The sequence below is a fragment of the Drosophila miranda genome (genome assembly GCF_003369915.1).
Source record: "Drosophila miranda strain MSH22 chromosome Y unlocalized genomic scaffold, D.miranda_PacBio2.1 Contig_Y1_pilon, whole genome shotgun sequence".
Taxonomy (NCBI): Eukaryota; Metazoa; Arthropoda; class Insecta; order Diptera; family Drosophilidae; genus Drosophila; species Drosophila miranda.
Genome location: NW_022881603.1, coordinates 34,720,462 through 34,738,783, shown reverse-complemented (window position 1 = coordinate 34,738,783; position 18,322 = coordinate 34,720,462). Strand labels below are relative to the sequence as shown.

At 43.0% G+C, this 18,322-nt stretch overlaps 6 protein-coding genes and 3 long non-coding RNA genes across 14 annotated transcripts; 3 read left to right on the top strand and 6 right to left on the bottom strand.

Moving 5' to 3' along the window:
* Positions 1-5,630: 5,630 nt before the first annotated feature.
* On the bottom strand, positions 5,631-6,217 carry LOC117189576. Its single transcript, XR_004473446.1, has 2 exons — positions 6,108-6,217; positions 5,631-6,048 (listed from the first exon to the last, which is right to left on the bottom strand). It is a non-coding gene; the product is annotated as an uncharacterized LOC117189576 (long non-coding RNA).
* Positions 6,218-6,762: 545 nt separating this feature from the next.
* On the top strand, positions 6,763-7,881 carry LOC117189571. Its single transcript, XM_033394721.1, has 3 exons — positions 6,763-6,846; positions 6,911-7,534; positions 7,593-7,881. The coding sequence occupies exons 2-3, from the start codon at positions 7,507-7,509 to the stop codon at positions 7,865-7,867; spliced, it is 303 nt and encodes a 100-aa protein (XP_033250612.1). The 5' UTR covers positions 6,763-6,846; positions 6,911-7,506; the 3' UTR covers positions 7,868-7,881.
* On the bottom strand, positions 7,639-9,585 carry LOC117189543. 3 transcript variants are annotated; one of them, XM_033394686.1, is made up of 4 exons: positions 9,160-9,585; positions 8,698-9,097; positions 8,507-8,609; positions 7,639-8,419 (listed from the first exon to the last, which is right to left on the bottom strand). In XM_033394686.1, exons 1-4 carry the CDS (start codon positions 9,343-9,345, stop codon positions 8,248-8,250), a joined length of 861 nt encoding a protein of 286 aa, XP_033250577.1. In that variant the 5' UTR covers positions 9,346-9,585; the 3' UTR covers positions 7,639-8,247. The 3 variants fall into 3 exon arrangements, with proteins under 3 accessions (XP_033250577.1, XP_033250576.1, XP_033250578.1); XM_033394685.1 differs by having other exon boundaries at positions 7,639-8,425; positions 9,160-9,583; XM_033394687.1 differs by lacking the exons at positions 7,639-8,419; positions 8,698-9,097 and having other exon boundaries at positions 8,451-8,609; positions 9,160-9,584.
* Positions 9,586-9,726: 141 nt separating this feature from the next.
* LOC117189581 lies at positions 9,727-10,314 on the bottom strand. The gene is made up of 2 exons (XR_004473451.1): positions 10,204-10,314; positions 9,727-10,144 (listed from the first exon to the last, which is right to left on the bottom strand). It is a non-coding gene; the product is annotated as an uncharacterized LOC117189581 (long non-coding RNA).
* Positions 10,315-10,847: 533 nt separating this feature from the next.
* LOC117189570 lies at positions 10,848-12,046 on the top strand. The gene is made up of 3 exons (XM_033394720.1): positions 10,848-11,008; positions 11,073-11,698; positions 11,758-12,046. Exons 2-3 carry the CDS (start codon positions 11,671-11,673, stop codon positions 12,030-12,032), a joined length of 303 nt encoding a protein of 100 aa, XP_033250611.1. The 5' UTR covers positions 10,848-11,008; positions 11,073-11,670; the 3' UTR covers positions 12,033-12,046.
* On the bottom strand, positions 11,804-13,743 carry LOC117189538 (protein ALP1-like). Of its 3 annotated transcripts, none has more exons than XM_033394676.1 (4): positions 13,321-13,743; positions 12,859-13,258; positions 12,668-12,770; positions 11,804-12,580 (listed from the first exon to the last, which is right to left on the bottom strand). In XM_033394676.1, the coding sequence occupies exons 1-4, from the start codon at positions 13,504-13,506 to the stop codon at positions 12,037-12,039; spliced, it is 1,233 nt and encodes a 410-aa protein (XP_033250567.1). In that variant the 5' UTR covers positions 13,507-13,743; the 3' UTR covers positions 11,804-12,036. The 3 variants fall into 3 exon arrangements, 2 of the variants coding, with proteins under 2 accessions (XP_033250567.1, XP_033250566.1); XM_033394675.1 differs by having other exon boundaries at positions 11,804-12,586; positions 13,321-13,742; XR_004473433.1 differs by lacking the exon at positions 12,859-13,258 and having other exon boundaries at positions 11,804-12,586; positions 13,321-13,742.
* Positions 13,744-13,884: 141 nt separating this feature from the next.
* Positions 13,885-14,472, bottom strand: LOC117189575. The gene is made up of 2 exons (XR_004473445.1): positions 14,362-14,472; positions 13,885-14,302 (listed from the first exon to the last, which is right to left on the bottom strand). It is a non-coding gene; the product is annotated as an uncharacterized LOC117189575 (long non-coding RNA).
* Positions 14,473-14,998: 526 nt separating this feature from the next.
* LOC117189569 lies at positions 14,999-16,194 on the top strand. The gene is made up of 3 exons (XM_033394719.1): positions 14,999-15,159; positions 15,224-15,847; positions 15,906-16,194. The coding sequence occupies exons 2-3, from the start codon at positions 15,820-15,822 to the stop codon at positions 16,178-16,180; spliced, it is 303 nt and encodes a 100-aa protein (XP_033250610.1). The 5' UTR covers positions 14,999-15,159; positions 15,224-15,819; the 3' UTR covers positions 16,181-16,194.
* LOC117189536 (protein ALP1-like) lies at positions 15,952-17,823 on the bottom strand. 2 transcript variants are annotated; one of them, XM_033394672.1, is made up of 4 exons: positions 17,453-17,823; positions 16,991-17,390; positions 16,816-16,918; positions 15,952-16,728 (listed from the first exon to the last, which is right to left on the bottom strand). In XM_033394672.1, the coding sequence occupies exons 1-4, from the start codon at positions 17,636-17,638 to the stop codon at positions 16,185-16,187; spliced, it is 1,233 nt and encodes a 410-aa protein (XP_033250563.1). In that variant the 5' UTR covers positions 17,639-17,823; the 3' UTR covers positions 15,952-16,184. The 2 variants fall into 2 exon arrangements, with proteins under 2 accessions (XP_033250563.1, XP_033250562.1); XM_033394671.1 differs by having other exon boundaries at positions 15,952-16,734; positions 17,453-17,821.
* Positions 17,824-18,322: the final 499 nt, after the last annotated feature.

Sequence of the window (18,322 nt, the reverse complement as noted above, 5' to 3'; positions counted from 1 at the left end):
GGGTAAGCATCCTTCACGGTTAATTTGTTTAGTTTCCGCGCATCCAGACACAATCGGTTTTTTCCCGGCTTACGTACCAGCGTCACGCGGTTGCTCCACGGGCTCTCGCTGGTTTCGATGACTCCGAGGCGCAACATTTCGTCCACCTCGGCAAACAACAGCTCTTGCACCGCGGGAGACACCGGGTAGAATCGCTCCTTTACGGGTACGGCTCCCTCGATTAATTGAATTTCGTGCCTTTCGAGCGTCGTTCTTCCCAAAACCATGTGTGTCGAATGCCCTGAAGTTGTTCTTCACCTAGTCCAGACGTGTCTGCTGCGTGTGCGTCAATTCGTGCGGTTCCGTTGGTCTACTCCTAGTCAGCACCTCAGCATCAATTTCGGCTAATTCCTTGTGTCGTTCTAGGCCTACTATATGCGGAGCCAGACCAAACTTCCGCCAGAAATCGACCCCTAGGTACAGCGGTTGTTTCAGCGAGGGACACAGGAACAACTACATGGTCTGCTTCTGTCCTCCATACGTCATTACTGTCGACACATGTCCCAGTATTTTATGAGGAGTGCCGCCCGCTGTTTGTACTGAGAATTTCTTTATGTCTTGAAGTTTCAGCTCCAATTCTCCTATCAGTTCCAGGCCACCTTTCCCCAGAAGGCTCACCGATGCCCCTGTATCCAGTAGTCCCATCAGCCTCCTCGGGCCCAACTTCACTCGTGCGAATGGCCTGTCATCCTGACGAATTGCCGAGTGGACTGCAGCACACACCTGGAGCCGCCTTCTCTTTCGCCCCTGAAACCTGTCCCGAGCCCGCTGTGCTCTGACTGCTCCCGTTCGGATACTCTCATCGAGTTCGTCCCCCATTATCCGATTCCTGGCCTGTTCGTACTGCCGCTGTCTTTCCTTTATCGGCTTGCGCTCGGACCATCTAGCTTCGGGTAATACCGCTTGGTTAACCTTATATATGGTAGTGTAAATATTCTTATTGTTACTTCTTTCCTTAGGGGTATCTAATTTAACGTTGGAGGACCTATCTATTGGCTGCTTCGCGGCGACGTGGAACTCGACTCCTCCAATTGCGTCGTGCTCATTTTCGCGTTTCCCGGCCGACATTTAGGGCATTTAGGGAGAATGACCCCGGCCAGCCCGCACTTGTAGCAGAACAGGTTACGCACGGCCGACTCACACTCAAAATAGGTGTGACCCGGCTGAGCGCAATTCCAGCACTTCAGCTGGGTGCGGTCGCCTCCGGATTCCCTCGTCCTATGGACAGCATCCAATGCCTCGGTCTGTTCCTCCGGGTCGTGAGTGTTCGCATCCAATTCATGTACTTTGTGATCTTCCCTGCGCCTACTACCCCCATGGTCTGGACCGCTCCTTGTCCATCGCGTCGCCAGCAGTTTCTCGGCGTCCGCACACTCTTCTCGCAGCTTCTGGAGATTTGGTATCTGCATTGGATAAATCACCCTCGAAATTGCATCCCTAATATTGATCTTTATGATCTTTATTAGATCATAATCCGAGAACGGATTTAGCAATCTCGACCTCAACACCAACATCTCCTGGATGTACTGGTCCGCCGACTCCCCGTGGCGTTGTCGGCGTTCCCTGAGCTCTTGCTCTCGCTCGAACTCTGTCCGACGAACTTGAAACTGCTGCTGAAGACCATATCTCAGATTCGGCCAGTCCGGCATTCCTACCGTCCGCACATGCATCCAGTACCAATCCCTTGCGTGGCCACTGACCAATGTGTAAAAGGCTTTCAACACCTCCGCCCACGGTACCTGATACGACGTCTGTAGATGCTCCACCCGGAATATGAATTCCGCCACGGGCATCCCCTTTGGATCGCCGTCGAAGCTAAGTCCCCATCTTCGTATCTGCACTTGCTCCTGCCTAGCCTCTCCGAAACTCGGTCGATTCCTGTTAGGGTTTGCTCCTGCGCCCATCCCGTTGAACAGCCACTCCTCCACGGGTCTCTGATCGGCTTGGGTCCTCTGATCGGCCTCCAATGTTCGGTTGTCCACGAACAAGTGCGTTGGATGTGCTTGCCGTTCGCTCCGCTTTTAACGAACCCACCACAGCGTTGATCTCTCGCATGAACTCTAGCATGTCTGCTTGCATTGACGATCTCAGCGCTTCCATTTGCTGCCCGAGCGACGCTCGGTAGGTCTCCTGTGCTTGGGCTAAGGCTGCGTTCACGGCTGAGCTTAACTCGGACGGTAACACCAGGTCCTTACGGGTTCGCTGTTGACCTCCTACCGCTCCGGCTTCTGGGTCCTCCTGGTACAACCCCGCATGTACGTTTTCCGCCACTTGCGACGGCCCTTCCAGCCTACTGCCGGCTTTACCGTCCTGGGACCGAGTCGTCGGCATGTTGTACGGCTGGTACCTGCGCTGTGCCTCTGGGCTACGCCTTGTGGAATAATTAATTCCATGTTTAGATAACCAAATAAATAAATTTAAATACATAAATCGGTTAATTTAAATCAATAAATTGATAAATCTAAATATCTAAATTGATTCAATCAAATAAATAAACATCTACATCTACAATTAATCGCCTAATTAAATGCAACACTAAATAACTAAATACTTCCTCTCCCAAACAAAAACTCTTTTTCCGATGACTTGCCTAATGCCTACTTCTAAAATTGCTTTTAAACAATGCTAGCGAGAATCGTCAGTCCTCAAAAAAAATGATTTCCCTTTGGGTTTTCTTGCTTCGGCTTTCCAATAGTCTGCTAAATCACTAACAAAAAAAAACATATAATTCCCAAACTGCTTCAGACAAAAATTCACCTTTAATTTGTTTGGTGGGACGAGAGACAACTGCATTAATTGTTTTGCAGGTGAGCGGACCCCCTTCTTTTCCCCTTGCTATTTACCTTCGCTTACTTTTTCTGAGTGCCAACTCCCTTTGCTGTTTCCTCCCTCAGATCGCCGTGGATCCCCCAGAATCGGACAACGACGTTAATGCCTCTGGACATAACCCGGACCACGACTCGACAGATCCTCCGGCACCTCTTCCTCTTTTCAGATCCAGACAGCGAGCTCCACGAGTCGGGCAACGAGGCTACTACCACCTGGTAATACCTGGACCACAACTCGGGACACACACTTCCTTCCCTTCTACCTCCGATACATAACTACCATGTCCATTTTCCTCTCTTCTACTCCTCTCAGCGGCTACGACGGCTAGGATTTATTCCCGGCTCGCGGACCGGCTGAGTTTCGTTCTACCAGGGTTCCATTTTACACCGGGTCTTTAAGACTCGCGTTTAAAATCGATCCCTTCTATTAGCATTGGGCGCCATTTGTTATGATCCGCCTCTTTGCCACCCTGGCCTATCGTTCCCAGCTAGCTCACGGGGAAGTCAGGGGTGTTTCCGACCCGATAAGCCAGGGGACGGATTGAACAAAACAAAAAAACATACAAAAAAAACAAATCTAATTTATAGGACAGACTTGTCCTCGTTGGCACTTTCGTCAGCGGGGATAGTTGGTTTCGTTATCCCTAGCAGGGTCCCGCCCTTCCATGAGCGCCACCTTTTGAATTCGCTCCCTTTTCATATTCAGGGTCCCGCTCTTCTTCTCGCTCTCGTCCCACCCAACTACCGTTTTCTATTCACTCATGACTCTTTTCAAATATTCCTTTTATATCCATTATATTTTCTTATTTATCTTGAACATTATTAATTAATAATAATTAATAATCTAGGTTTATATAAAGGAAACAAATACTAACACAAAAATACTAACAAAAAAAAATAAACCCTATTTCGGCCGAGTTGGCAGCCCCCTTTGATAGAGGTTGTTGCTTCCTGATGCTTGCTGATGTTTACGTTTAATCGTGGTGTTTTTTGTATGATCGTGATATTTTGTTTAATTGTGGGTCGGACGGGTGTAGATGTGTGAAATGTGGTGATGTTAGGTGATGTGTTATGAATGAGGGTATACATGCGTGGGTTGTGTGTGATGTGGGGGGATGAAGGGGGGTGTGTGTGAATCGTGTGTGTGTATTGCTGCTTTGAAGTCCGGATTCTTTCCCCGGGGGGGCTGGTGTGTGGGGACAGAAACGTGTCTCCAGTCGGTGCTCCGAGGTTCTCGCATCAGTTTCCCGGCCTGGCCAGTACCGGGATGCTGCTGCCGATGTCCGCCGCTTCCGCTGATGTTGATGCCTGCCGCTGATGTCTTGGTGGGATCGTCGTCTCCACGATCACCAATTTTGTTTCCTTTTTTCTTTCAGGGCACGTGCGGCCTCCACTATTCTCCACCGGAAACTCTCCCTTTTTTCTTCCTCGCCCCGTTTCCTTTTCTCCCACGCAACTCTGCCACTGCTTCCCAGGATCCACTGTAGATGCCGCTGTCTCTTTCTTCTCCAGCCCTGATACCTATCGGCTCTCTCCAAAACCGCCCATAACAAGATATTTGCATACCTATAATCCACTAGGGCAAACAAGACTGTGGAATACCAGCCCTTATAGTTATGGTGGTCTACTGCCTCAGGTGCTGGTGGTTTTATTTCGATGTGGCATCCATCTAGAATAAAAAGGAAGTTTAAAAACCAAATTTTAAAAACCAACCAATTTAACCAAACATATTGCTGAAGTTCTTATTGATTTCCTACCAATTGCACCTAGGCACTGAGGAAATCCAATTGCCTCGAATCCCTTTACGCACTCATCAATTTTGTCGGAAGTTAGGTAATTGGGCGACATGTACTCCTTCGAAAACTCGTCGATAAGTGCTCTGCAAAACTCGTGCAGGATATTACACACACTGTTTGGAGCTACACCGAAAAGCCTGCCAACTGTTCGGTACTCAGAGGACGAGCCCAAAGTGTATAGCGCAATGGCGATGCGCTTTTCCAAAGGAATTGCAGCTCGGCAGTTGGTGTCCTTCTTTCCCAGCACTTCAAGCCGATTCACTAAAATATCAAAGCAGGGCCTCTCCATTCGGAAACTCTCTTTGCAAAAACGCCTCGTTGTTTTCTGGTACATCTTTCTCCCAAAATGTCCCGAACCGCTTCTAAAACCATAAAATATGTCCTTGTACTTTAAACTATGGTTGAAGTTAGTAGAAGTACTCACAAACGACCATAATCTTCCTGGCTTTTGTGTTTTTATGGCAGTCATCTGGGTCATCTCATCCTCGTCATCATCATTATTCATTGACAGCAACATTATTAGTTGGTGCAAGGAAATATTTTGCTGTTGAACCACAGCCGAAATAATTGCTATATCTTCATCATCCATTATAAGAACCAAGAACTAATAAATCTTCCGCGCAAATTTAATGAACTTGTTATTGGCATCAGCTGTTTTTGACGGATGGTGGATGGTGGCAGTGTGAATCGGAGTTTCACATCTGTCAAAAAATCCCACCATTCCCCCGGGATGGGTTCAGTGTGCAGAGCCTATAAGACCATTAGTTCTGCCCACATAATTTTAGTTTTTAGTTCTTGCTTTTATTGTATTTTGACTAAAGCAAGGTTTAAACAAAATAGTTCAACAAAAAAAAACGAGGGGGAACGTTGTGAGTTGCTGTGGACACCGCAACTCTACAGTTATACCCGATACTAAGTCAGTATCGCAAATGCGAAGATAATTTGCATCGTATGACGTTGTCGATGAACGGATAGCCGGGAAATTTGTTCAGTAAATTGCGCTGGGTATCGTCCTTGACACGCGGCGTAGGCGCCATGATCGTCGGAAATGGTAGATGAGGCCCAAAAATTTCAGCAACACACCCACGCTGTGGAATGTAATCTGAGCTCAATTTCAGTTCATCTTTTCCCAAGTTGCCTGATCGTCCCAACATGGTTAGAATGTTTATTGCCGTCGAAGGCGAGAATGTCATTATTTTCGGCTCCTCCAAGTAATGGCGGCAAGCTTGCTTGAATACTTTGATAATTTCGCCATTATTAAACACGCATTGCGCCCGCAAGCCCAAAGAGCTGGCGTATCGCATAAAAATGTCGTGCTCTGACGACCGAAATGTGCATGGGAATTGTTGGCAGCATCGCCGGCCAGCCATAAAGTACAGCAGTTGCTGCGGAATAAACTTATCTTTAATAATTTCGTTCATTTCGATCAAACGAATTTACAAACCGCAACTTTTTTCACACAATCTGGCGCCGCTTTCCGTAGATGTCAAATTTTGTACGCGTCAAGTGAGACCAGTGTGACCCTCAGAAATATACCGAAACATACCGTCTTACTTTAAAAATATACCGTAAATATACTGACGAGCTCAAGTTGTATAAATGTTCCTCAATTTTGATATTCTGTCGAATATTCTCAGCTATACAGAATATTTAGCCATGCCCACAAATTTTCAACTGATTAATGATTCAATTTTCTACTTAACTGGCTTATTCTAAATAATTGCTTTTATTGGATTTTTCGTAAAACAAAGGGTTTAGCTAAATAGGTCAAGACAAAAAAACGAGAGATGATAGTCGTTCATATTGCTCAATTTAGAGATTCCGTTGAATAATTCTGGCTTACTAATAGGCTATTCACACTGACGACCATCCACCATCCACCATCCATTTCGGGGATGGTCCGTAAGGATTTGCCGTTCCGAAAATTTCCCAGTTAGTCCACCATCCATTTTGGATGTTCCTAAACCGCACGTTTCTATGCGATAGTTAGCCGATGGTTTTCAAATGCAACTCTGAATAATTGTCATTCACAATGGAAAAATGGTATTCACTCCGAAAACGTAAACAATGATTGTGACAAAATTAACAAAAAAAAACAACCGAAAAGCACGGAAGGACAGCAGACCAAATTTTCGAAAAACTTATTAATAAAATGGATTTAGTGCCAGAAAACTCCTCCAGTGGTACGTTGAATAGATATATTTGTTTTTTATTGTTTATAATATATAATATTATTACACAATGCAGCAAACAAGAGAACAACAGCAGGCGGCAGGGTGAAATGGAGTGCCGCGCTTGAGAGCCTGATGATTGACATATGGAAGGAGAAAATTGAAGATTTGCGCGGACCACGCAAAAATTCACATGTGTAAATTAAGTTGTCCGTATGTCCAAGTAGCCTTAGCTGCTTGATGCGGTGGTCCTCGTGCGGGTTCCGTGGTATAGAATCCTTTATGAAGATTATGTTGGAGAGATAACTGTCTCTCTTATCACTGGCCTTGTGGTACAGTGGTATAGAATTAATAATTCAAAGTGTTTACGGCTGGTTGCCGGAGCAAGGTTTATTAACAAGCGTTAGCTTTCGTTATAAGAACAGAACTAAAACTAGGAGCCACCAGCAAGCTGGGGCATAAGCTGAATCAAAAGTATTTAATTGCCAAAGAATGCAAAGCTACAAAATATATGTACTTAGAGCTACAAAGCTACAGTCGGTAAGCCGACTTGGCATAAGCGATAATGCTGATCTTGCGGCATGTGCAAGATATCAGATTACCGCCGGTTGACCGTCACATTCAGGGCGCTGAACTGAAGTTCGCTGATTTGGCATCTTGAGTGCAAACAACATGGAGCAGAGCACATTGGACAACGACAGTAAGTTTTATTAATTTATTGCTAAAAAAATATATTTCATTTAAGGTGTTCATTGCAGGTCCTGATGAGTACTTTTCGGATATTATTGAGATGGACCTGGACGGATCTTGTAGCTCCAGCACCTTGTCTGGGCGTCCGCCAAAGAAAAAGAAAAAGACCGACATTTCGTGGCTGGCAGAGATCGCCCAGGAGCGTCTCGAACAACAAAAGGACCTCCACAGAAAGAAGGAGGAGCACGACGTTAGGCAGGAGAAGATGGTGCAGGACTTGATCAGCACCCAAACAAAATTCCAGAACGACTTATTAGAAGTTTTAAAAAATAAAAATAAATAAGTTTTTAATTTTCATTACGGTCTACACAATATTTTGCGATTGCAGATCGTATCTGTTCTGCTGACTGATTAAAGTCAGCAGAACTGTTGCTGGTATCGGGCTGTTCGCGCTGCTCATTTGTTGCAAGCTGCCAATTTTCATTAATCGCGCTGTTGTGCATATATAATATATTGTGTAAAATACAACAGCTCATTATTATGGCGCTATTATTTTTGTGGTGGCTATCAAGACCTTTTCCGATTATTCGAAATCTGGCTTTTAAATGCCCAAATGCATTTTCCACCACTCGCCTAGCTTTGGAAAGGTTGTAGTTAAACGTGCGCTGTTCCAAAGAGGCGACTGTGGAAAACGGGTAAGGTTTCATCAGCTTTTTAGAAAACCTAAATGCCGAGTCCCCGATAAGCATTACAGGGACGTTTACTACGCTTATTTCCTTGGCTTTCTCTTGGAGGAATGCCGATGCTTCGATATGTTTTGCAAGGCTTGACTTCTGGTATATTTACCATCGAGTCATTGCACCTTCCTGCAGAGCCGATATTTACATATGTAAATCTGTATCTAAAAAGAATCGGATTTAAATAATTTAGGACATTAAACCAACTTGCTAAATACATATTTTTGTGCAAGATATTTGCATACCTATAATCCACTAGGGCAAACAAGACTGTGGAATACCAGCCCTTATAGTTATGGTGGTCTACTGCCTCAGGTGCTGGTGGTTTTATTTCGATGTGGCATCCATCTAGAATAAAAAGGAAGTTTAAAAACCAAATTTTAAAAACCAACCAATTTAACCAAACATATTGCTGAAGTTCTTATTGATTTCCTACCAATTGCACCTAGGCACTGAGGAAATCCAATTGCCTCGAATCCCTTTACGCACTCATCAATTTTGTCGGAAGTTAGGTAATTGGGCGACATGTACTCCTTCGAAAACTCGTCGATAAGTGCTCTGCAAAACTCGTGCAGGATATTACACACACTGTTTGGAGCTACACCGAAAAGCCTGCCAACTGTTCGGTACTCAGAGGACGAGCCCAAAGTGTATAGCGCAATGGCGATGCGCTTTTCCAAAGGAATTGCAGCTCGGCACTTGGTGTCCTTCTTTCCCAGCACTTCAAGCCGATTCACTAAAATATCAAAGCAGGGCCTCTCCATTCGGAAACTCTCTTTGAAAAACGCCTCGTTGTTTTCTGGTACTACTTTCTCCCAAAATGTCCCGAACCGCTTCTAAAACCATAAAATATGTCCTTGTACTTTAAACTATGGTTGAAGTTAGTAGAAGTACTCACAAACGACCATAATCTTCCTGGCTTTTGTGTTTTTATGGCAGTCATCTGGGTCATCTCATCCTCGTCAATGTTAAAGTCATCATCGTCATCATCATTATTCATTGACAGCAACATTATTAGTTGGTGCAAGAAAATATTTTGCTGTTGAACCACAGCCGAAATAATTGCTATATCTTCATCATCCATTATAAGAACCAAGAATTAATAAATCTTCCGCGCAAATTTAATGAACTTGTTATTGGCATCAGCTGTTTTTGACGGATGGTGGATGGTGGCAGTGTGAATCGGAGTTTCACATCTGTCAAAAAATCCCACCATTCCCCCGGGATGGGCTCAGTGTGCAGAGCCTATAAGACCATTAGTTCTGCCCACATAATTTTAGTTTTTAGTTCTTGCTTTTATTGTATTTTGACTAAAGCAAGGTTTAAACAAAATAGTTCAACAAAAAAAAAAAACGAGGGGGAACGTTGTGAGTTGCTGTGGACACCGCAACTCTACAGTTATACCCGATACTAAGTCAGTATCGCAAATGCGAAGATAATTTGCATCGTATGACGTTGTCGATGAACGGATAGCCGGGAAATTTGTTCAGTAAATTGCGCTGGGTATCGTCCTTGACACGCGGCGTAGGCGCCATGATCGGCGGAAATGGTAGGTGAGGCCCAACAATTTCAGCAACACACCCACGCTGTGGAATGTAATCTGAGCTCAATTTCAGTTCATCTTTTCCCAAGTTGCCTGATCGTCCCAACATGGTTAGAATGTTTATTGCCGTCGAAGGCGAGAATGTCATTATTTTCGGCTCCTCCAAGTAATGGCGGCAAGCTTGCTTGAATACTTTGATAATTTCGCCATTATTAAACACGCATTGCGCCCGCAAGCCCAAAGAGCTGGCGTATCGCATGAAAATGTCGTGCTCTGACGACCGAAATGTGCATGGGAATTGTTGGCAGCATCGCCGGCCAGCCATAAAGTACAGCAGTTGCTGCGGAATAAACTTATCTTTAATAATTTCGTTCATTTCGATCAAACGAATTTACAAACCGCAACTTTTTTCACACAATCTGGCGCCGCTTTCCGTAGATGTCAAATTTTGTACGCGTCAAGTGGGACCAGTGTGACCCTCAGAAATATACCGAAACATACCGTCTTACTTTAAAAATATACCGTAAATATACTGACGAGCTCAAGTTGTATAAATGTTCCTCAATTTTGATATTCTGTCGAATATTCTCAGCTATACAGAATATTTAGCCATGCCCACAAATTTTCAACTGATTAATGATTCAATTTTCTACTAAACTGGCTTATTCTAAATAATTGCTTTTATTGGATTTTTCGTAAAACAAAGGTTTTAGCGAAATAGGTCAAGACAAAAAAACGAGAGAGGATAGTCGTTCATATTGCTCAATTTAGAGATTCCGTTGAATAATTCTGGCTTACTAATAGGCTATTCACACTGACGACCATCCACCATCCACCATCCATTTCGGGGATGGTCCGTAGTAGGCTATTCACACTGACGACCATCCACCATCCACCATCCATTTCGGGGATGGTCCGTAAGGTTTTGCCGTTCCGAAAATTTCCCAGTTAGTCCACCATCCATTTTGGATGTTCCTAAACCGAACGTTTCTATGCGATAGTTAGCCGATGATTTTCAAATGCAACTCTGAATAATTGTCATTCACAATGGAAAAATGGTATTCACTGCGAAAACGTAAACAATGATTGTGACAAAATTAACAAAAAACAAAAACAAGAACAGAACAGCTCGGAAGGACAGGAGACCAAATTTTCGAAAAACTTATTAATAAAATGGATTTAGTGCCAGAAAACTCCTCCAGTGGTACGTTGAATAGATATATTTGTTTTTTATTGTTTATAATATATAATATTATTACACAATGCAGCAAACAAGAGAACAACAGGAGGCGGCAGGGTGAAATGGAGTGCCGCGCTTGAGAGCCTGCTGATTGACATATGGAAGGAGAAAATTAAAGATTTTTGCGCGGACCACGCAAAAATTCACATGTGTAAATTAAGTTGTCCGTATGTCCAAGTAGCCTTAGCTGCTTGATGCGGTGGTCCTCGTAAGGGTTCCGTGGTATAGAATCCTTTATGAAGATTATGTTGGAGAGATAACTGTCTCTCTTATCACTGGCCTTGTGGTACAGTGGTATAGAATTAATAATTCAAAGTGTTTACGGCTGGTTGCCGGAGCAAGGTTTATTAACAAGCGTTAGCTTTCGTTATAAGAACAGAACTAAAACTAGGAGCCACCAGCAAGCTGGGGCATAAGCTGAATCAAAAGTATTTAATTGCCAAAGAATGCAAAGCTACAAAATATATGTACTTAGAGCTACAAAGCTACAGTCGGTAAGCCGACTTGGCATAAGCGATAATGCTGATCTTGCGGCATGTGCAAGATATCAGATTACCGCCGGTTGACCGTCACATTCAGGGCGCTGAACTGAAGTTCGCTGATTTGGCATCTTGAGTGCAAACAACATGGAGCAGAGCACATTCGACAACGACAGTAAGTTTTATTAATTTATTGCTAAAAAAAATATATTTCATTTAAGGTGTTCATTGCAGATCCTGATGAGTACTTTTCGGATATTATTGAGATGGACCTGGACGGATCTTGTAGCTCCAGCACCTTGTCTGGGCGTCCGCCAAAGAAAAAGAAAAAGACCGACATTTCGTGGCTGGCAGAGATCGCCCAGGAGCGTCTCGAACAACAAAAGGACCACCACAGAAAGAAGGAGGAGCACGACGTTAGGCAGGAGAAGATGGTGCAGGACTTGATCAGCACCCAAACAAAATTCCAGAACGACTTATTAGAAGTTTTAAAAAATAAAAATAAATAAGTTTTTAATTTTCATTACGGTCTACACAATATTTTGCGATTGCAGATCGTATCTGTTCTGCTGACTGATTAAAGTCAGCAGAACTGTTGCTGGTATCGGGCTGTTCGCGCTGCTCATTTGTTGCAAGCTGCCAATTTTCATTAATCGCGCTGTTGTGCATATTTAATATATTGTGTAAAATACAACAGCTCATTATTATGGCGCTATTATTTTTGTGGTGGCTATCAAGACCTTTTCCGATTATTCGAAATCTGGCTTTTAAATGCCCAAATGCATTTTCCACCACTCGCCTAGCTTTGGAAAGGTTGTAGTTAAACGTGCGCTGTTCCAAAGAGGCGACTGTGGAAAACGGGTAAGGTTTCATCAGCTTTTTAGAAAACCTAAATGCCGAGTCCCCGATAAGCATTACAGGGACGTTTACTACGCTTATTTCCTTGGCTTTCTCTTGGAGTAATGCCGATGCTTCGATATGTTTTGCAAGGCTTGACTTCTGGTATATCATCGAGTCATTGCACCTTCCTGCAGAGCCGATATTTACATATGTAAATCTGTATCTAAAAAGAATCGGATTTAAATAATTTAGGACATTAAACCAACTTGCTAAATACATATTTTTGTGCAAGATATTTGCATACCTATAATCCACTAGGGCAAACAAGACTGTGGAATACCAGCCCTTATAGTTATGGTGGTCTACTGCCTCAGGTGCTGGTGGTTTTATTTCGATGTGGCATCCATCTAGAATAAAAAGGAAGTTTAAAAACCAAATTTTAAAAACCAACCAATTTAACCAAACATATTGCTGAAGTTCTTATTGATTTCCTACCAATTGCACCTAGGCACTGAGGAAATCCAATTGCCTCGAATCCCTTTACGCACTCATCAATTTTGTCGGAAGTTAGGTAATTGGGCGACATGTACTCCTTCGAAAACTCGTCGATAAGTGCTCTGCAAAACTCGTGCAGGATATTACACACACTGTTTGGAGCTACACCGAAAAGCCTGCCAACTGTTCGGTACTCAGAGGACGAGCCCAAAGTGTATAGCGCAATGGCGATGCGCTTTTCCAAAGGAATTGCAGCTCGGCAGTTGGTGTCCTTCTTTCCCAGCACTTCAAGCCGATTCACTAAAATATCACAGCAGGGCCTCTCCATTCGGAAACTCTCTTTGAAAAACGCCTCGTTGTTTTCTGGTACTACTTTCTCCCAAAATGTCCCGAACCGCTTCTAAAACCATAAAATATGTCCTTGTACTTTAAACTATGGTTGAAGTTAGTAGAAGTACTCACAAACGACCATAATCTTCCTGGCTTTTGTGTTTTTATGGCAGTCATCTGGGTCATCTCATCCTCGTCAATGTTAAAGTCATCATCGTCATCATCATTATTCATTGACAGCAACATTATTAGTTGGTGCAAGAAAATATTTTGCTGTTGAACCACAGCCGAAATAATTGCTATATCTTCATCATCCATTATAAGAACCAAGAATTAATAAATCTTCCGCGCAAATTTAATGAACTTGTTATTGGCATCAGCTGTTTTTGACGGATGGTGGATGGTGGCAGTGTGAATCGGAGTTTCACATCTGTCAAAAAATCCCACCATTCCCCCGGGATGGGCTCAGTGTGCAGAGCCTATAAGACCATTAGTTCTGCCCACATAATTTTAGTTTTTAGTTCTTGCTTTTATTGTATTTTGACTAAAGCAAGGTTTAAACAAAATAGTTCAACAAAAAAAAACGAGGGGGAACGTTGTGAGTTGCTGTGGACACCGCAACTCTACAGTTATACCCGATACTAAGTCAGTATCGCAAATGCGAAGATAATTTGCATCGTATGACGTTGTCGATGAACGGATAGCCGGGAAATTTGTTCAGTAAATTGCGCTGGGTATCGTCCTTGACACGCGGCGTAGGCGCCATGATCGTCGGAAATGGTAGATGAGGCCCAACAATTTCAGCAACACACCCACGCTGTGGAATGTAATCTGAGCTCAATTTCAGTTCATCTTTTCCCAAGTTGCCTGATCGTCCCAACATGGTTAGAATGTTTATTGCCGTCGAAGGCGAGAATGTCATTATTTTCGGCTCCTCCAAGTAATGGCGGCAAGCTTGCTTGAATACTTTGATAATTTCGCCATTATTAAACACGCATTGCGCCCGCAAGCCCAAAGAGCTGGCGTATCGCATGAAAATGTCGTGCTCTGACGACCGAAATGTGCATGGGAATTGTTGGCAGCATCGCCGGCCAGCCATAAAGTACAGCAGTTGCTGCGGAATAAACTTATCTTTAATAATTTCGTTCATTTCGATCAAACGAATTTACAAACCGCAACTTTTTTCACACAATCTGGCGCCGCTTTCCGTAGATGTCAAATTTTGTACGCGTCAAGTGGGACCAGTGTGACCCTCAGAAATATACCGAAACATACCGTCTTACTTTAAAAATATACCGTAAATATACTGACGAGCTCAAGTTGTATAAATGTTCCTCAATTTTGATATTCTGTCGAATATTCTCAGCTATACAGAATATTTAGCCATGACCACAAATTTTCAACTGATTAATGATTCAATTTTCTACTAAACTGGCTTATTCTAAATAATTGCTTTTATTGGATTTTTCGTAAAACAAAGGTTTTAGCGAAATAGGTCAAGACAAAAAAACGAAAGAGAATAGTCGTTCATATTGCTCAATTTAGAGATTCCGTTGAATAATTCTGGCTTACTAATAGGCTATTCACACTGACGACCATCCACCATCCATTTCGGGGATGGTCCGTAATAGGCTATTCACACTGACGACCATCCACCATCCACCATCCATTTCGGGGATGGTCCGTAAGGTTTTGCCGTTCCGAAAATTTCCCAGTTAGTCCACCATCCATTTTGGATGTTCCTAAACCGCACGTTTCTATGCGATAGTTAGCCGATGATTTTCAAATGCAACTCTGAATAATTGTCATTCACAATGGAAAAATGGTATTCACTGCGAAAACGTAAACAATGATTGTGACAAAATTAACAAAAAACAAAAACAACAACAGAACAGCTCGGAAGGACAGGAGACCAAATTTTCGAAAAACTTATTAATAAAATGGATTTAGTGCCAGAAAACTCCTCCAGTGGTACGTTGAATAGATATATTTGTTTTTTATTGTTTATAATATATAATATTATTACACAATGCAGCAAACAAGAGAACAACAGGAGGCGGCAGGGTGAAATGGAGTGCCGCGCTTGAGAGCCTGCTGATTGACATATGGAAGGAGAAAATTAAAGATTTGCGCGGACCACGCAAAAATTCACATGTGTAAATTAAGTTGTCCGTATGTCCAAGTAGCCTTAGCTGCTTGATGCGGTGGTCCTCGTGCGGGTTCCGTGGTATAGAATCCTTTATGAAGATTATGTTGGAGAGATAACTGTCTCTCTTATCACTGGCCTTGTGGTACAGTGGTATAGAATTAATAATTCAAAGTGTTTACGGCTGGTTGCCGGAGCAAGGTTTATTAACAAGCGTTAGCTTTCGTTATAAGAACAGAACTAAAACTAGGAGCCACCAGCAAGCTGGGGCATAAGCTGAATCAAAAGTATTTAATTGCCAAAGAATGCAAAGCTACAAAATATATGTATTTAGAGCTGCAAAGCTACAGTCGGTAAGCCGACTTGGCATAAGCGATAATGCTGATCTTGCGGCATGTGCAAGATATCAGATTACCGCCGGTTGACCGTCACATTCAGGGCGCTGAACTGAAGTTCGCTGATTTGGCATCTTGAGTGCAAACAACATGGAGCAGAGCACATTCGACAACGACAGTAAGTTTTATTAATTTATTGCTAAAAAAATATATTTCATTTAAGGTGTTCATTGCAGATCCTGATGAGTACTTTTCGGATATTATTGAGATGGACCTGGACGGATCTTGTAGCTCCAGCACCTTGTCTGGGCGTCCGCCAAAGAAAAAGAAAAAGACCGACATTTCGTGGCTGGCAGAGATCGCCCAGGAGCGTCTCGAACAACAAAAGGACCACCACAGAAAGAAGGAGGAGCACGACGTTAGGCAGGAGAAGATGGTGCAGGACTTGATCAGCACCCAAACAAAATTCCAGAACGACTTATTAGAAGTTTTAAAAAATAAAAATAAATAAGTTTTTAATTTTCATTACGGTCTACACAATATTTTGCGATTGCAGATCGTATCTGTTCTGCTGACTGATTAAAGTCAGCAGAACTGTTGCTGGTATCGGGCTGTTCGCGCTGCTCATTTGTTGCAAGCTCCCAATTTTCATTAATCGCGCTGTTGTGCATATTTAATATATTGTGTAAAATACAACAGCTCATTATTATGGCGCTATTATTTTTGTGGTGGCTATCAAGACCTTTTCCGATTATTCGAAATCTGGCTTTTAAATGCCCAAATGCATTTTCCACCACTCGCCTAGCTTTGGAAAGGTTGTAGTTAAACGTGCGCTGTTCCAAAGAGGCGACTGTGGAAAACGGGTAAGGTTTCATCAGCTTTTTAGAAAACCTAAATGCCGAGTCCCCGATAAGCATTACAGGGACGTTTACTACGCTTATTTCCTTGGCTTTCTCTTGGAGTAATGCCGATGCTTCGATATGTTTTGCAAGGCTTGACTTCTGGTATATCATCGAGTCATTGCACCTTCCTGCAGAGCCGATATTTACATATGTAAATCTGTATCTAAAAAGAATCGGATTTAAATAATTTAGGACATTAAACCAACTTGCTAAATACATATTTTTGTGCAAGATATTTGCATACCTATAATCCACTAGGGCAAACAAGACTGTGGAATACCAGCCCTTATAGTTATGGTGGTCTACTGCCTCAGGTGCTGGTGGTTTTATTTCGATGTGGCATCCATCTAGAATAAAAAGGAAGTTTAAAAACCAATTTATATGTAAACATATTGCTGAAGTTCTTATTGATTTCCTACCAATTGCACCTAGGCACTGAGGAAACCCAATTGCCTCGAATCCCTTTACGCACTCATCAATTTTGTCGGAAGTTAGGTAATTGGGCGACATGTACTCCTTCGAAAACTCGTCGATAAGTGCTCTGCAAAACTCGTGCAGGATATTACACACACTGTTTGGAGCTACACCGAAAAGCCTGCCAACTGTTCGGTACTCAGAGGACGAGCCCAAAGTGTATAGCGCAATGGCGATGCGCTTTTCCAAAGGAATTGCAGCTCGGCAGTTGGTGTCATTCTTTCGCAGCACTTCAAGCCGATTCACTAAAATATCAAAGCAGGGCCTCTCCATTCGGAAACTCTCTTTGAAAAACGCCTCGTTGTTTTCTGGTACATCTTTCTCCCAAAATGTCCCGAACCGCTTCTAAAACCATAAAATATGTCCTTGTACTTTAAACTATGGTTGAAGTTAGTAGAAGTACTTACAAACGACCATAATCTTCCTGGCTTTTGTGTTTTTATGGCAGTCATCTGGGTCATCTCATCCTCGTCAATGTTAAAGTCATCATCGTCATCATCATTATTCATTGACAGCAACATTATTAGTTGGTGCAAGAAAATATTTTGCTGTTGAACCACAGCCGAAATAATTGCTATATCTTCATCATCCATTATAAGAACCAAGAATTAATAAATCTTCCGCGCAAATTTAATGAACTTGTTATTGGCATCAGCTGTTTTTGACGGATGGTGGATGGTGGCAGTGTGAATCGGAGTTTCACATCTGTCAAAAAATCCCACCACTCCCCCGGGATGGGCTCAGTGTGCAGAGCCTATAACACCATTAGTTCTGCCCACATAATTTTAGTTTTTAGTTCTTGCTTTTATTGTATTTTGACTAAAGCAAGGTTTAAACAAAATAGTTCAACAAAAAAAAAACGAGGGGGAACGTTGTGAGTTGCTGTGGACACCGCAACTCTACAGTTATACCCGATACTAAGTCAGTATCGCAAATGCGAAGATAATTTGCATCGTATGACGTTGTCGATGAACGGATAGCCGGGAAATTTGTTCAGTAAATTGCGCTGGGTATCGTCCTTGACACGCGGCGTAGGCGCCATGATCGTCGGAAATGGTAGATGAGGCCCAACAATTTCAGCAACACACCCACGCTGTGGAATGTAATCTGAGCTCAATTCCAGTTCATCTTTTCCCAAGTTGCCTGATCGTCCCAACATGGTTAGAATGTTTATTGCCGTCGAAGGCGAGAGTGTCATTATTTTCGGCTCCTCCAAGTAATGGCGGCAAGCTTTCTTGAATACTTTGATAATTTCGCCATTATTAAACACGCATTGC

Coding starts and splice junctions, on each gene's coding strand:
- LOC117189571 (XM_033394721.1), top strand. CDS start 7,507: ATGGAGCAGAGCACATTGGACAACGACA. Junction 7,535..7,592: donor GAGCACATTGGACAACGACA/GTAAGTTTTATT, acceptor TGTTCATTGCAG/GTCCTGATGAGTACTTTTCG.
- LOC117189543 (XM_033394685.1), bottom strand. CDS start 9,345: ATGGATGATGAAGATATAGCAATTATTTCGGCTGTGGTTCAACAGCAA. Junction 9,098..9,159: donor CAGGAAGATTATGGTCGTTT/GTGAGTACTTCT, acceptor TTATGGTTTTAG/AAGCGGTTCGGGACATTTTG. Junction 8,610..8,697: donor TCAGTGCCTAGGTGCAATTG/GTAGGAAATCAA, acceptor TTTTTATTCTAG/ATGGATGCCACATCGAAATA.
- LOC117189570 (XM_033394720.1), top strand. CDS start 11,671: ATGGAGCAGAGCACATTCGACAACGACA. Junction 11,699..11,757: donor GAGCACATTCGACAACGACA/GTAAGTTTTATT, acceptor TGTTCATTGCAG/ATCCTGATGAGTACTTTTCG.
- LOC117189538 (XM_033394675.1), bottom strand. CDS start 13,506: ATGGATGATGAAGATATAGCAATTATTTCGGCTGTGGTTCAACAGCAA. Junction 13,259..13,320: donor CAGGAAGATTATGGTCGTTT/GTGAGTACTTCT, acceptor TTATGGTTTTAG/AAGCGGTTCGGGACATTTTG. Junction 12,771..12,858: donor TCAGTGCCTAGGTGCAATTG/GTAGGAAATCAA, acceptor TTTTTATTCTAG/ATGGATGCCACATCGAAATA.
- LOC117189569 (XM_033394719.1), top strand. CDS start 15,820: ATGGAGCAGAGCACATTCGACAACGACA. Junction 15,848..15,905: donor GAGCACATTCGACAACGACA/GTAAGTTTTATT, acceptor TGTTCATTGCAG/ATCCTGATGAGTACTTTTCG.
- LOC117189536 (XM_033394671.1), bottom strand. CDS start 17,638: ATGGATGATGAAGATATAGCAATTATTTCGGCTGTGGTTCAACAGCAA. Junction 17,391..17,452: donor CAGGAAGATTATGGTCGTTT/GTAAGTACTTCT, acceptor TTATGGTTTTAG/AAGCGGTTCGGGACATTTTG. Junction 16,735..16,815: donor TTTGCCCTAGTGGATTATAG/GTATGCAAATAT, acceptor GATTCTTTTTAG/ATACAGATTTACATATGTAA.